General features: G+C 38.1%; 1 protein-coding gene across 2 annotated transcripts in view; it reads left to right on the top strand.

Annotated features, from left to right (window-relative positions):
• Window positions 1-12,455, top strand: part of CCDC6 (coiled-coil domain containing 6) — a 77,181-nt gene extending 64,726 nt beyond the window's left edge. The window contains exons 7-10 of one of the 2 annotated variants that reach the window (XM_050960804.1): window positions 1,717-1,817; window positions 6,081-6,205; window positions 6,522-6,570; window positions 11,071-11,181. In XM_050960804.1, the coding sequence (XP_050816761.1) occupies window positions 1,717-1,817; window positions 6,081-6,205; window positions 6,522-6,570; window positions 11,071-11,093 (298 nt within the window). In that variant the 3' untranslated portion in view covers window positions 11,094-11,181. Of the gene's footprint in view, window positions 1-1,716; window positions 1,818-6,080; window positions 6,206-6,521; window positions 6,571-11,070 lie in introns of both variants that reach the window. The other variant, XM_050960803.1, reaches the window with a different exon arrangement.
• The last annotated feature ends 3,626 nt before the right edge of the window (window positions 12,456-16,081 follow it).

Here is a 16,081-nt window from a genome sequence, read left to right as displayed (position 1 = left end):
ACGTGCAGTATGAGTTTTAAACAAACAATTTAATACTGGTACACAGTGATGATGATTGTGAAGCTTGGTTGAGTTTGAGGAGTCAGAGGGTGAGATATTTCCCAGAGAATACCTTACTGCTAAATGAATTAGCAATTGACTGGGCCCTCAAGGGTTAACTCTCACAACACTCTACAAGGCAGTGGGAAAGGAGGGAGGGCAGACAGAGAGACACACCCTGTGTGTGAGAGGAAAAAATGCGCATTTCCCCTTTAAGTAGCTGACCCTAGGCTTAAGTACACTGCTGTGCTGATGAGCCCACAGCTACTGCCTAGAAGCTCCCTCCCTCCATTGTGTGTCCCCCAGCTCTATGGAAGATGGGGTAAACAGGGTGCAGGAGCACGAGGGCGGGGGAGATGCCTTGAAATTAGCCCCCTTCTTTCCTCCTCACCCAATATAGCAAGCAGGAGTCCCTGGGAGCAGCACATGGCAGTGGCGGGGGGGGGGGGAGGGCGCACAGCTGCTGCACAGGGAACTTAGGGAAGTGGGGAGCTGATGGGGCTGCCAGTCCACCCTGGTTCCAACCAACCACCAGCTAGCTGCAATGGGCTGCCCTTCCTGCAAGCAGCGGACAAAACAGGCAGCTGCGAAACGACCGTTAGAAGGGAGCATTTCACAACTTTAAACGAGCATGTTACCTAATTGATCAGCAACTTAACATAGCAATGTTAACTGGGACAACTCTAAGTGAGTAGTTCCTGTATTGGTATAGTTTTATTGCACTATTTCACATTATACTAGCTGTATGAGGGCACCTGAAATAGGGTTATTCTAAATTGGAATTCTACTAAGCCTCAAAGAAGTTCTTCTTAGGGAGTTTGTATATTCTGGTATTAAAAATAACTAACCTGAATGACTTTCACATAACTTACAATAAAACAAAACATTAGATATTTGTTTCAAAGACTAGATTAGAAGATTAAAGGCAATATTTGCATTTTTTTTCAGACGGATTCAGCAAGCAACATCTAGCAGTAGCACGAAGTGTATCACCATTGTGATTCAATGAGCTTTTTCTAAAAGATAACCTAAATTAAACACGTGGTCTAATAATGTGTGTAATTGTTTGCACCTACTTTTCTATTATCCCTGTTTTATGGGTTAATATCTCAGTTTAAATAGAAATGTGGCATGCGGTTTCATCTTAGATGTGATTTTTATATGGAAAAGATTAAATACTATTTTATATGGAAAAGATTAAATACTGTAGCACTTCTAGTTGGTCAAAATCCAAATTTATATTAACAGTTCTTTGTCCAATGTTTGGCCAAAAAGCATGTAATATTTCAAAATTAAACTTTTGCTTAATTAAGTGCTCACTAATTTTAGCACTAATAGTATCAAAAATCTGAAAAGGATACATGCAAAAATGTTGACTAAATTTACATTCTCCTGTAAAACACTTTTTTGCACCATTGATGATACTGCATAGACAAGACAAGGTTGCTGACTAGGATGCCATTTTCAGTTGCAGATTAAGCCAATATTTGAACTCAGCTCTTCAGAAGTAAAAAGTGAATGTTAACCCAGGCAGTTCCAAACTATTCAAAAGTGCCTGGTTGAATGCTAACCTAATCTATATATTTTAGAATGTGAGATTAATGCTGCAGAAAATCACTTAAAACATATCCGGATTTGAAAAAATTAATCTAATTGTTCTTTACCTTCTTCTGTTAGATATTTTAATGAGATGTCTGCACAAGGATTAAGACCTCGAACTGTGTCCAGTCCAATCCCGTATACACCTTCACCAAGTTCTAGCAGACCTATATCACCTGGTAAATATATAACCATATATAAACCAGTTTCTGGTAAACTTTTGTATGCATCACCTTAAAATGTGCCATAGTATTATATTTGCTTAAATAGCCTATTAAAGCTTACCTGGAAAAAAAGTAAATCAAATGAAGAGTAATTTTGCCTTAAAACTTTTCAAGTACTTGAATATTTTTACATATTTTGATTAGAGAAAATTTTGATCTAATGCAGCATGTTTTTAAGAATGCTCAGACTACACCATAATTATCCATTAAAGGTCAGTTAGTAAGTGGTTAGCATTTGAAGTTGTATTTTTCTAAAAGTGTGAGTACACAAATTCTCTTATGCAATGTGATTTTGGGCTTGTTTTCTGATTCTTAATGGTTCGGATTTCTTGCATCTCAGTGGTTTCAAACACATTACCAGTAAAATTGCAGGTGTTTCACTTCTTGGTGTATAATTTGATATATATTATGATTTTTTAAATCAATTACAGAAGCATAATTATGCTGGAACAACCAGCTTCACACACATACAAGTGCACACATTCATGATAATCTAATGTCTTTCATTGTGGAATGTAGTTATGATCTTCTGTAGTGGCTGAGTTTTAGGGGTGGGAGCAGAGGACTTTCTTATGTGTAGCACTCGGCATCAGACATGTTTCTTGCACATGACACAGTCACGTGTTGTTCCTACCCAAGGACTGTGGATGGGTAGGACTCTAGTGTTACTGCCAGCAGGGAATGCTAGTGGCCAGGCTACTCATACCAAAAATTCCCTTATTCTGACCTGTCCCTTTTGATACTGTTCTGAAGACCTGTCATAGCCTGGCAGCAAACCCCCCTTGCTCCAATAGCTTAACCCCACTGCTCTACCATAGTCATACTGGCTATAGCAGCACCTGCTGCACCTGACAGACTTGTCATAGACTCTCTCACCAGCAGTAGGTCTGTGACTATTCTCTCACCTAAGCTGGGTTCTTAAAGTGATGGCACAGATTTGCTTTCCTGGTGTATCATTCACATCTGAACTGTGACACTACTGATAACTCTATTAACTGTCCCACCAGGAAGTGTCCCAGCAGCAGGGAATGTTGCAAAACAATGGTAAAGTTAACTATAAAACAAAACTAAAATCCTTAACTGGTGTTTAGTTCCAGTGGAGCTACCTGGTTTAATAAAGTATGTTTTATGTACAAATACTCCAGACTATCATTTTGATAATTCACTTGTCCTAGTGTTCTTCCCATCTTGTAAATTAAACTAATATTCTAAAATATTCTGATATTCTGAAGCTTCAAATCTAAAAAATATTCGCAACATTTTTTTTAATGGACTAACGAGGTGGGAAATCTGACATAATCAACTCAGAGTGTGTGAAATACATTAAAATGTAATGGGAGATGAAGCAAACAGTTGAGAGAACTTCATGTTACAGGCACTATAATAAGACACAAAACCAAGTGTATCCAGCTCAAAATAATGTCTGGAGATATAAAACATCTGTATGTCTTGGAGTGTTTCCTTTAGAAACCAATGTAATTGAATTTGCGGAAAAGTAGTTTGAAACTATCTAATGCCATAAATTCATGGATTTGCACCTTAGTCCCTTACACTTACTGAGTGAGTATGCTGGGTAATAAGGCCAGAATGATGTACAGAAGTTTGAAAATCCCCAGCTCCAGCTAAGAGAGAATTTCTCTGGTGCAGGACCTAAGGAAGTAGCCACAGACCGACTTCTGAGAATGTCTTTGCAAGCTGAGGTGCATCAGGGTTGCGGGACACAGTGCTGCAATTTAAATTTGGTCCCCAAAGCAGTCCAAAATCAAGAGGACACACAGGTGATTTAAAGCTATCTCTGCCCCTCATCCTTCTGACTTCACCTCTTGCACATACAGCCTGAAATGTCACCCAGGGAGACTGGTTTTAGAATCGAGCTGAACTGTGCTAGTACTCAACAAGAATAATTTAAAAAAAAAAAAAATTAGGTGCAAATGATTTATTCTGTCAAATCAGTAAATGGGATATTAAGCAGGAAATATAAACAGTTTAATCAGCTGTTACTTGTAAATCACTTAAACTAATCTAATCAGGAGAAATTACACTGAAGTTATTGGAGTTGCCACTGATGTGTGACTGGTGAGAGATCAGAATCACTCTTAGTTAAGACAGCCATGGTAATTATAGTGCTGGTTTCCCTGTGCAGCAATACTGGTTACCTAAAGCTTGAATGATATTTTTTTTTCCTTCAAATTTTCTTATCAAACACTAGTACAAAAGTAAACCATCAGCTACGGACAAACCCAGATGCCGGTCTGTAATACTCAGTAGTGCTGGATTCTGTTGATAGAGGCAAAAATATGTGGAGCCTGTTAAATTCAGACAGACATAATTGTCTCAGTTTGAGTAAATTCTTTATGCTGTTATACAAATGTAATGGACAGTCGGAAGTTTTTGTCAGATGCCCATTGGAAAAAAAATGTGGTTAGCTTCTAATACTAAACAGAGGAGAGCAGTTGTTGCATATCCAACAGATATATCTGTCCGGAAGCAATAGGGCGAGTTAAAGATTTCAGGAGATCTCTGTTTTGAGAAGTGCGGTTTTCATAAGGTTTAAGCTCTGAACTTCAGAAGCACTGAGCAACTGCAGTTCCTATTAATTCAATTAGTATAAGTGCAAAGCACTTCTGAAAATCAGACACTTAATTTCACTACTAGCTAAATATTTCTTTAAAGCCATTTTCTTGGGGGTTATTTAAATTTGGAAAACAAGACCTTTGGGAAATGTCTTAAACAACGTATTTTAACTGACACTTAGTGTATGCATGACAAGTCATGTTTAAAAGTACATTAGCAGTCAGTCAACCATAAGATAATCACTTTAACATGACTTACCTGATCTGTACTAGGTGAAAAGTCATGTTTTAAATCATGTTCCTTAATATGGTAACTTCTCACTTAACGTTGTAGTTTTGTTCCTGAAAAATGCGACTTTATGTGAAACGATGTTAAGCAAATCCAGTTTCCCCATAAGAATTAATGTAGATGGCATGGTTAGGTTCCAGGAAATTTTTTTCACCAGGCAAAAGACATTATATACATATACAGTGTAAGTTTTTTAAACAATTTTAAACTGTTTAATATTGTATACAACAATGAATGATTGTGAGGCTTGGTCGAGGTGGTGGAGTAAGAGGGTGAAATATTTCCCAGGGAATGCCTTGCTGCTAAATGATGAACTAGCACTCACCTGAGCCTTCAAGGGTTAATACCCAGTTGTTAATGTAGCCTCGCACTCTACAAGGCAGCATGGACTGAGGCAGGAGGGAGGAAACACAATAGATGCAGGGCAGTAGCTGCAAACACTTCCCTGCAAAAACTGAACATGATGATGAGCCAACACTATCCAACTGGAGCACACCACTCCCTCCTCCTGACCACACATGCATGGCTGCACAAGTGCATGCATGAGTGAGAGAGAGAGAGAGACAGACTTGCATTGCCCCTTTAAGTATGCTGACTCCGCTTCAAGTACATTGCCCTTTTAAGGAGATCTGCCAGTTCTGACAGGAAGCAACAGCTCCAGCAAGCTCCATCCTTTCTGTCCCTGAGCCCTGTCCCCCTCCTCTGCTTTGTGGAGAGGGGGTACAGAACGGGGGGGGGAGGGAGCAGGGGGCCATCCTGATATGAGCACCTCCCTCACCCAGCAAGCAGGAGGCTCCAAGGAGCAGCTCCAAAGCAGAGTGCAGGACAGGAGCAGCATGGCTGTGTGGGAAGGGACAGCTGAACTGCTGCTGGACATCTGTGGAGCCACGTACCTTACAGGAAATTTAGGGGAGCTGATTGTTACCACTCCCCACCCCTCCCCGCTCTAATCCTCACAAGGAGGGGCTTCTCTTCCAGAGAATCCTGCAAACAGTGGACAAAGCAGGCAGCTGCTAAACGACGTTATAAGGGAGCATTGCGCAACTTTAAACGAGCTTGTTCCCTAATAGATCAGCAAGTAACAACGAAACAGTGTTAACCGAGGAGTTACTAGATGTTTTCAAACACAAGATATTTTCCTAATCTAGACAAAGCGTTAGGGAAAATATTAAAAGTAATGACATTCTTTTTTCAAAGCAGTGGATATTTTTTCTGGATTCCTGACTTAACTATACAGTTATCAGTTTCTTAACCCTGTCTTTGTTTTAAAATAAACTTTGTACTTACTATTATTTGCAGGACTCAATATTATTTGCAGTAGGAATGTTAATGTTCCTTTGGCTTTAATAATTGTAGGTCTATCATATGCAAGTCACACAGTTGGTTTTACACCACCAACTTCACTGACTAGAGCCGGAATGTCTTATTACAACTCACCAGGCCTTCATGTGCAACATATGGGACCATCCCATGGAATTTCAGTGAGTATTAAAAACTAGTAAATTTTCTTTTGAATTAAAATGTTATTTGTCTTAACCCATTTTTTAAAATGCAAATGTTTGATTTTGTTTCCTTGCCCTAAGAGGTCGTTTGCCTTCTTCAGTCCTAATTACCTCTGTACCTTGAGAAATTGATTCTTAGTGGAAAATCTTTTCTTCTGAAAGAGTGGAACATGTTGTCCCCTTAAAGACAATAATAGGTATCGCCCTGTGGATCTGCAGGCAAGGTGTGAGACGTGATGTTCTAACCTACCCCGTGTCACAGGAAGTAAATACATTACTTTCATTTTTCTCCTAGTCTCCACCACATCTGACGGATGAGTCATCTGAGATTGCTCCAAGCTCAGGTTTTCTTCAAGATAATGCTACCACCGTGTCACTGTAACAGGCAGCTAATTATTATTTAATTTTTTGTTTTGTTTTCCAGTGAGAGTGGAAATATATTAAACATTTGTTAGGACACTACTCAACATCTTTCAACTGGAATCTTTTTTTTTTTCTATTGAATTTAATGTACTTAACTTAATCAGGTTTTTCCTAGGGCTGCCGATTAATCACAGTTAACTCATGCAATTAACTAAACAAAATTAATCGCTGTTAAAAAAAATTAATCAGTTTATTGCTGTTTTAATTGCACTGTTTAATAGAATACCAATTGAAATTTATTAAATATTTTGAATGTTTTCTACCTTTTCATATATATTGTATTCTGTGTTGTAATTGAAATCAAAATGTATATTATTTTTGCTTACAAATATTTGCACTGTAAAAATGATAAAAGAAATGGTATTTTTCAATTCACCTCATACAAGTACTATAGTACAGTCTCTCTTTCATGAAAGTGCAATTTACAAATGCAGAGGGTTTTTTTGGCGGGGGGGGAGTACATGACTGCACTCAAAAACAAAACAATGTAAAACTTCAGAGCCTACAAATCCACTTGGTCCTACTTCTTGTTCAGCCAATCCCTAAGACAAACAAGTTTGTTTACATTTACAGGAGATAATACTACCCTCTTCTTATTTACAATCTCACCAGAAAGTGACACCAGGTATTTGCATGGCACTTTTTGTATGTACAAAGGCATTGCAACGTATTTACGTGCCAGATATGCTAAACAGTCATGTGTCCCTTCATGTTTCGGCCACCATTCCAGAGGACATGCTTCCATGCTGATGCGTTAATATAAGCATTAATTAAATTTATGACTGAACACCTTGGGGGAGAATTGTATGTCCCCTGCTCCGTTTTTACCCACATTCTGCCATATATTTCCTGTTATAACAATCTCGTATGATGACCCAGCACATGTTGTTCATTTTAAGAAGATTTTCGCTGCAGATTTCACAAAACGCAAAGAAGGTACCAATGTGAGATTTCAAAAGATAGCTACAGCACTTGCCCCAAGGTTTAAGAATCTGAAGTGCCTTCCAAAATCTGAGAAGGATGATGTGTGGAGCTTTCTTTCAGAAGTCTTAGAAGAGCAACACTCTGATGCGGAAACTACAGAACTCGAACCATCAAAAAAGAAAATCAGCTTTTTGCTGGTGCCATCTGATAATGAAGATGAAATGCTTTGGTCCGCACTGCTTTGGATTGTTATCGAGCAGAACCCATCATCAGCGTGGATGCAGGTATTCTAAAATGGTGGTTGAAGCATGAAAGGACATGTGAATATTTAGCTCATCTGGCATGTAAATACCTTGCAGTGCCGGCTACAAAAGTGCCACGCGAATTCCTGTTCTCATGTTCAGGTGACATTGTAAACAAGAAATGGGTAGCATTTTCTTCTGCAATTGTAAACAAACTTTTGTCTGAGTGAATGGCTAAACAAGAAGTAGGACTGAGTGGACTTGCAGGCTCTAAAATTTTACATTGTTTTATTTTTGAATGCAGGTTTTTTATAGATAATTCTACATTTATAAATTCAACTTTCTTGATAGAGATTGCACTACAGTACTCATATTAGTGAGTAGAAAAATACTTTTTTTTTAACAGTGCAAATACTTGTAATCAAAAAATATTTAGGGAGTACTGTACACTTTGTATTCTGTGTTGTTGTTGAAATCAGTATATTTGAAAATGTAGAAAACTTCCAAAAATATTTAAATAAATGGTATGCCATTGTTTAACAGTGTGATAAATCACAATTACTTTTTTTAATTGCGCAATTAATCGTGATTAATTATTTTAGTCCTTTAACAGCCCTAGTTTTTTTCCAAATACTCATTGAGTTTATAAAGCAAACAAAGCTGAAACTTCAGCACTTTGGCAAGATACCTTGTGGCTGATGTATCAAACAGGAAGCACTATTCAATATATTCTGAATAAGTATAATAGTATACAAACAATCTCCTGCAAAGTTTCTTTATGCCAGTGTCCTCTGATACAAAATCTTGTTTCAGTAGATTTTTATAGAAAGGCACAAATAGATTTGTCAAATCTTTAATAAAAAAAAGTTTCATGACATAAATCTAGCTGGAGTCTGATTACAGTAGAATATGCTAGTATGTGGACTTTCATAGGTTAACTGTTAATATTAACTCCCCAATCGTTAAGGCCTACAGCCATACCACACGGAGCTCTGATCTCGTAGGGGGAGGCAGCATGGTCCAGCGGATAGGGTACCAGAGTAGGAGTCAAATTGGGTTCTGTTCCTAGCTCTGCAGCTGACTGTGAGCTAGTTGCATAACCTCTTTAGGCCTCTGAAAAATGGGGAATAATAATGTCTGCCCACTTTGAGAGAGACTGATTTTTAAAAACGTATTAAATTTTTATACCATAAGCTAATCAGGACCAAGCTGTGTCAGTACTTGGAGGGAAGACTTCCTAGACAAAAAGCTGGATGCTGCAGGAAATGGTGTTGATTAATAGGCACATAGTTCTCTGCCTTCAACATGCACTGAACCAAGGCTCCACCATGGTATTAGAAATTCACTCATGCTAGACGTGCTTTCAGAGCAGAAGCCCAGATCAATTAGTGGTCAGATATCCTATGGCCTTTTTCACACAGTGTCAGTCTAATCTGTTGTATACATTTATACTGCAGAGTAGATGCCCTTGGTGTCCTGGCCAAATTCTAATTTGGAGAATTTTATGCCTACCGGGGAAAGCATTTCAGTTGGAAAAGGAACCTCCTTAATAAACAATCAAATTGTTAAGCTGTATATCTGTTGTAGAGTTGTTTCCAGGTTTCTTTCCCAAAGGGTAGCTGTCTTGTCTTGCTTGGTTATGTCAGGGGTAGGGGTGTTTTGGAGTTCTTAAGGATTTGACTTAATATACAATTGTTATTTTTGTTATTTGGGTCATAGCTGCTGCAATTTTGAAGACATTTTGGTTTGTCTTACATTTTTGTATTGCTAATTTTACGATAGTGCTTCCTCCACTCTGAAAAAAAAATCAGTATAGTAGACATCAGATCTTCTTGCTTTGAAGAATATTTTCACGTCTTCTTGTATTTGAGAAAGGGCATGCTGAAGACTATTACAAATCTGCAGTTTCTTTGGAGGCAGTTCTGTTAGCCACTGTTTATTTGCAACAGCCCAAAGGGATGTACTTACCATTTTTATAATGCTTGCCTCCTGAAGAACAGCTTGATTTGTGCTGCCATATGACTTCATTTTCAGATATGATCTTTTTAGTCATTTGGAATTTTCCTATACCAGTGTAGGTATGCACTTATCTCTTTTTAACTCCACATGCTGATAATGTTAAGTTGTGCTTATTAGCACCTGCTGCTATGCTTTGTTCAAGCATAGATAGTTATTATAGCTGTGCTTCTTCCTCTATTCTTTTTTCTAGGTATCTATTTGCCATTAAGTGTTTCCAGGGCTACACTTAGGAAGGAATAATCAATTACACAAATACAATATGAGAAAAGATTGCCTAGGCAGGAGTAGCGCAGACAAGGATCGGGGGTTTATAGTGGATCACAAGCTAAACATGGGCCAACAGTGTAATGCTGTTGCAAAAAAAGCGAACATCATTCTGGGATGTATTAGCAGAAGTGTTGTAAGCAAGTAATTCTTCCCCTCTACTCGGCACTCAGGCTTCAACTGAAGAATTATGCCCAGTTCTGGGAACCACACTTCAGAAAAGATATGAACAAGTTGGAGAAAGTCCAGAGAAGAGCAACAAAAATGATTAAAGGTCTAGAAAATATGACCTATGAGGAAAGAGGGAAAAAAATGGGTTTGTTTAGTCTGGAGAGGAGAAGACTGAGGGGGAGCATAAGAGTCTTCAGTTGTTATAAAATGTTATAAAGAGGAGGGTGCTACATTGTTTTTAACCCTGAGGCCAGGACAAAAAATAATGGGCTTAAATTGCAGCAAGGGAGGCTTAGCTTGGACATTGGGAAAAACTTCCTAGTGTTCAGGGTAGTTAAACACTGGAACAAATCCATCATCAGAGTCTTTTTAAGAACAGGTTACACAGACACGGGACAGGGATGATCTGGATAATGCTTGGTCCTGCCTCAGTGCAGGGGACTGGATTAGGTGACGCATTGCGATCCCTTCCCATCCTACATTTCTATTTCTATTTTTTTTCTCCCCTACTCGCTTAGAGGAGTGGGCACCTTCTTGATCTCAAAAATGGTTCCAGTGTGCTATGCTAGTGCATTTCAAAGTTAGGTCAAATTCAGAATTTGTCTTGATAACTATTTACCTAAATCTGTATTGTGATCCTTTTTAATATTTTGAACTTGATTCTTCAATTTAATTTGATATTTAGAATTTTGCCTTTAAACAATGTGTTAATGATGAGTCTGTAAGAGGGCTTCTTGATATCAGCTAAAGTGTCTTAAAAATGTATACATGTTCAACATGATTTCAATATTTGTTCTGCAGAGGCCTTCACCACGAAGAAGTAACAGCCCTGACAAATTTAAACGTCCCACTCCTCCTCCTTCTCCAAACACGCAGACCCCAGTCCAGCCACCTCCTCCACCTCCACCACCACCTGTGCAGCCTACAGTCCAGTCAACGGCATCGCAGTCAGCCACTTTTCAGCATTCAGTGCATCCCTCCTCTCAGCCTTAGTGCATGTGCTCAGCAGTCTGTATTCAGAGTTGGACTCATAACATGGAGCAGTTTACTAAAAGCCAAAGGCTTACCTGGCATATTTGGATTTGACTTACTTGCACTGAGGTTATATACGCTTCATTGTTAATTGTTGTAAACATTTGTCTAAAAATGCAGCCAGTGTTGTGGGTCTACAACACTAATTTAACAAAATTTTCCATCAGTGTTTACTTGAACTACATGTATGTCCATTCTCTGGCTGGAACATTGCTACTCTCTTTGGTAATACGGCATTATGTCGTTTTGCTTGGCTCCAAAGCTTCATTTTCCTGGCTTTTAGGTTTGTAAAATTAAAGGGATATCTTTTTATATTCTTTTCATGACAATTTGCATAAAATTACAGGCATGATGGGCTATATTATAAAGTCCTAAATATTAACAGTGTTTACCAAGCATATGGTAAATCAGCACTACATTTCAGTAATCTGAAGATACAGCTTTTAGTGCAAAAGTGAAAGTCAGACACGTTAATCAGTGCCCAAGACTATACTCTTATTGTATCACCTAATAAATACGCTTAATACAGGTTCAGTATTCAGCACACATGACACATTCATACCTGTTTAAAAAAAAACAAAAAAACAAAGCCTCAAATGTATGGTGCAGTCTGAAGTTAAAATGTGGAGAATTTAACTTGTCAAAGTATATGGAATGTACAAGTCACGACCTTAAGATTTGATTGTCTAATTTATCATTTACGTTAACTTGTAAGCTGTCCATACTGTGTGTTCTGTCACAATGAACTTCGATAAGTGTGGTCCTGCCAACAAGTTACTGGTGGCTGATTAAAGTGTGCTCTTTGATTTCTGCTGCAGAAGGCAATGTGATTGTAGAGAACAGCTGATTTTTTTTCTTGTTGAAATATGTTAATTGTGATTTCCCCTAAAACAAAGTTTGAACAACTATTTTAAATGTTCAAAAGACTATTAAAGAATATGGTATAAGATGAATATTATAGGAATATATTGGCATAACAGCCAAAAATGTTGTATTGCTTGGTAGAAACAGAACAGAGTACAGAGAAAGTAGCACAACATGGCACTAATGAATGCTTATTTAGCAGCCTAAGCCGGTACAATGTATAAAGAAATGTATTCTGAATACATTCTTTCAATTCATTTAGCACAAATAAATTGTTTGGTTTCACTTTGCAGTGGAACAAAGTGTCACTTTTTTCTTTGATACTAGCATCTTTCCTAGTTTTATTTTTAAGTTCCTATTGGCTAGGTTTATATAATATTGATATTTTAAGTGGTTTACCTCATATACTAGCATACGTGGGCCATGGAAAAAATAATTAGAAAATGTATTTGAGAATATGTATTTGGTTCTAATGAGAACAGAACATTACGTGCCTTATTTGCTTACAAAAGCTTTTTGGCACACCTAACATTTCATTGAGCATGTTCTTAAGAAAATTTAGAAATTTGGATATTTACTAACACTTGTACATACATTTTCATATTTGCCATTCAACAACTATGTAAGAATTACAGGGTGAAAATGGTAATCAATGATAGCAATCAAAATATCAAGTTAAAATAGTGTTTTAAAATGTTCAGTTAAGGTCAAAGCAAAAGTGGAATTTCATCAATATAGCTATGTAGTTTCAGATCTTAAAAAGAGTTTAGAAAAATGTGTGTGTATGTATAGTATGTTACAGTTGTTAAGCCAACATGACATTAAGTGCATTATTAAATTCCACTAGTTAGGTTGCAACTTTCTGATAAAATGGCACTGTCAAGGTTGTGACAGGCCTAAAAACTGACCTATGTGCCCATCTGGAAATTTTCAACTTTGTTTCTTTTTCTAACCACCTTTTCAACCCATCTTCTCCCTTCCAGTCATGAAGGTCAGTAAACTGCTTGTATACAAATTGTCTGACATAGAAGATGCTCACTGTTCTAAGTCTCAGTTGTGAGCATTTTATTAAGTAAAACTTCTGAAGCAGTTGCAGGATTGTATTGGAAAAATTACAGAAAGTCAAAAGTTATAGTCCTGATGGGACTAGTGGCACAATAGGGTCAATATGTAGATTTCACACTGTTTGTGGTTTTTGTAAATATAACAAATAGAAAAAATATATATTCTTACAAATAAGATTCCTGCTCATGTATATCACTGACTATTTAAAACATAGTGCCCACCTTTCTAAAGTGCTTTGAGACTCTTGGACAAAAGGGGCTATATAAGTGCAAACTAGTACTTTAGCAAAGCTGGCTAAAGAATAAGAGGTGTGTAGTAGTGTTGCTTTAATATCTTCAAAAAAGTGAAAATAACCTAGCATAATTTAAATTTGAAGCTTGGTCTGAAATTGAAATTCTGTAATGCAAGGTTTGAGCATTGTTAAAAGATATCACACAGTGAACTCCCCCTTATTAGTGTGATTTGTTACCAGTTGAAAGCAAAGAACTGACAAATGTATACTAAACGCTGAAAATGTAACAAGGCACTGAAGTGGCCTTACCTAGCTAATAAGGTTGAGCAAACATTCTCTTGAAGGCAGAAGTGTTAGCTTTTATTTGTAGATTTTTGAATAAGATAAGGAATTGTGCACATCCTTCTAATAAACATCAGTGGATTTTCAGTTTTGCTTGTGAATTATAGTCTTCCATGATTCTGCAGCTATGGATTTACCAAGCTAGTACAGAATCTTCTGTGGACTAAAGAAATTCACTTAAAAATAAGAGCCAACTTGACATGAGTCTTACATGCTTGGTTTCTTATTTTATCCAGTATACATTCAGGTGGGCTTCTGTCTTCATCAGTGGTAATATTTGCCAGTCACACACTGCATGGCCACTAGTTGAGTAGCATGGTGAAATAGACAACCCAAGATGCTACCATGTTTGAAGGAAATGCATTGTTCTAAGGGCACATACTCACTAGCAATGTTAAAGCAATGTGTAGTCGCAGCATAGCTCTGGGAGAGAGCTCTCCCAGCTCTACTAAAAAAACACCTTCATGAGGGGAATAGCTGCCTGCACTAGGAGTGCAGCTCCTGGCGCTGGTGCACTGTCTACATTGGCACTTTACAGCGCTAAAACTCGGGTGTTGTTTCACACCTCTGAGCAAGAAAGTTGCAGTGTAGACAAGCTCTTAGTCATAACATTCCTTGGACAGTACCCTGCCATAGGACTCATGCCTAACTGGAAGGCCACAGAAGCACTTTTCAGTAGTAATTGGTGTTTAGGATGTGTGCACAATTCCCTCAAGCTCAGCAGTTAAGGGTATAAAAAGCCCTTTTCCTTCAACTATCCACCAATTGCTCTCTTTCCATGGCAGGAATGGTCACCAAACCATCCTCTCCTTTTTATTCCCCCCCTTCTCCCTCCCAATTAGCAAGTGCCATTCCATTCTTTGGCAGCTAAATCTTAGTAGTCTCTGATATTCCTTTGGAGAGTTCTAGAGTTCATCTCACCTGGGATTTATTCTGTGGAGGTATTTTTGGCTCCATCTGAGTTTATAGGATCAGTAGTTCTTAATTATATAAAACCAGTCTCTTGGGAGGAGGAGGTGGGACAGCTCTCAGAGGCATCTCCTTCACCTCTTCCTTAGATAGGGTTGTGTTGACTGCTTCCTCTCCTTCTGAGTGACATTATGGTCTTGCAAGACTTGGTGGGCAGAGGAACAACTGTGGTGTGTGATTCTCTTTGCAGCTTTGTTCTGGAAGCTGCACATGCTTTTTGATATAGAGCTCCACGAGTGAGAGAATAATTCTTAATTTCAGTAAGAATGTTTCAGCTCCCTAAAGAGGTCTGAATCCACTCTGACTCTTATTTCAGTCACAGGGAAACCCAGTTTCTTATACAAGGTCTTCAAATTATTTTTCTAGTATTTTTCCAAATAAGATATATGGAGGTGGAAATGTAATTGACCCCTGGGCAGTTCAAATGACTTTATGCCCCTCTGCTGTGAGTTTTGCAGCTGCCAATTATCAGGCTACCTATACATTTCCAAGTGTTTTTGCTTTTTTGCCTCTTTGTCCCCAGTACATTCCTGAGGACAAAAAAGAAATACCTGGATTCGTTCATGGAAATCAAGGTGGTGTTCAGCCACTGCTTCAGCCATGGCTAGCAGCACAGAAGTAGTGTCCAAGATACCCAAGGAAGACTGGTTTGTTAGAAGGATGAAAATCACAGCCAGCTCTTTTGGGCTTGAATCACCCTGTTGTCAGCAGCAAATCTGTATTTTGATTTCATACGTAAGTTACAGCAGTCTTCTTCAGAAGCTATCTGCCAGTAGAGCATAAAATAACCTGGAAGATATTTCCATACCTACTAAAGAAAGCAAAGATCTGCCCCTTCAGATTTTCTCTCAGAAACTGTTTGGATTCATGTATTTTTTTTTTTTTACATATACATGACAGATTTAAACTCATGTTTCTGACGTTGGGATCTTTGATAACAAAAGAAGCTGCCCTGTGACCCGCCTCCCTTTTTTTTTTTTTACCAGCCTTTCCATATCAGCTTTGGAAACTGTCCTATCTAGCAGTGAGCAAGCTTTCTTGCCATATAAATATTTATTTAAACAGACAAGTATGTATGCTAGTACTGGAACCTCAACTATCCAGGCTACAAGTCTGTGACTGTCTATCTTCAGTATGGTAACCATTCCACAGAGAATGGAATCCAAGCTTCCTGATGAGGAAGAAAATATCACCAGGCAGATTTAGAGCCATATCCTCCCTGCAGAAATATCACAGGTTTCCTGAATTCCCAGACAGAATTGGAACAGACCTCAATGAACCTTTCTGCACCTCAGTGTTCTAATGTCA

Source organism: Gopherus flavomarginatus, chromosome 6 (assembly GCF_025201925.1).
Source record: "Gopherus flavomarginatus isolate rGopFla2 chromosome 6, rGopFla2.mat.asm, whole genome shotgun sequence".
NCBI lineage: Eukaryota > Metazoa > Chordata > Testudines > Testudinidae > Gopherus > Gopherus flavomarginatus.
The sequence above is the reverse complement of the archived record's forward strand: the minus strand, read 5'-3'. Positions and strand labels throughout refer to the sequence as shown.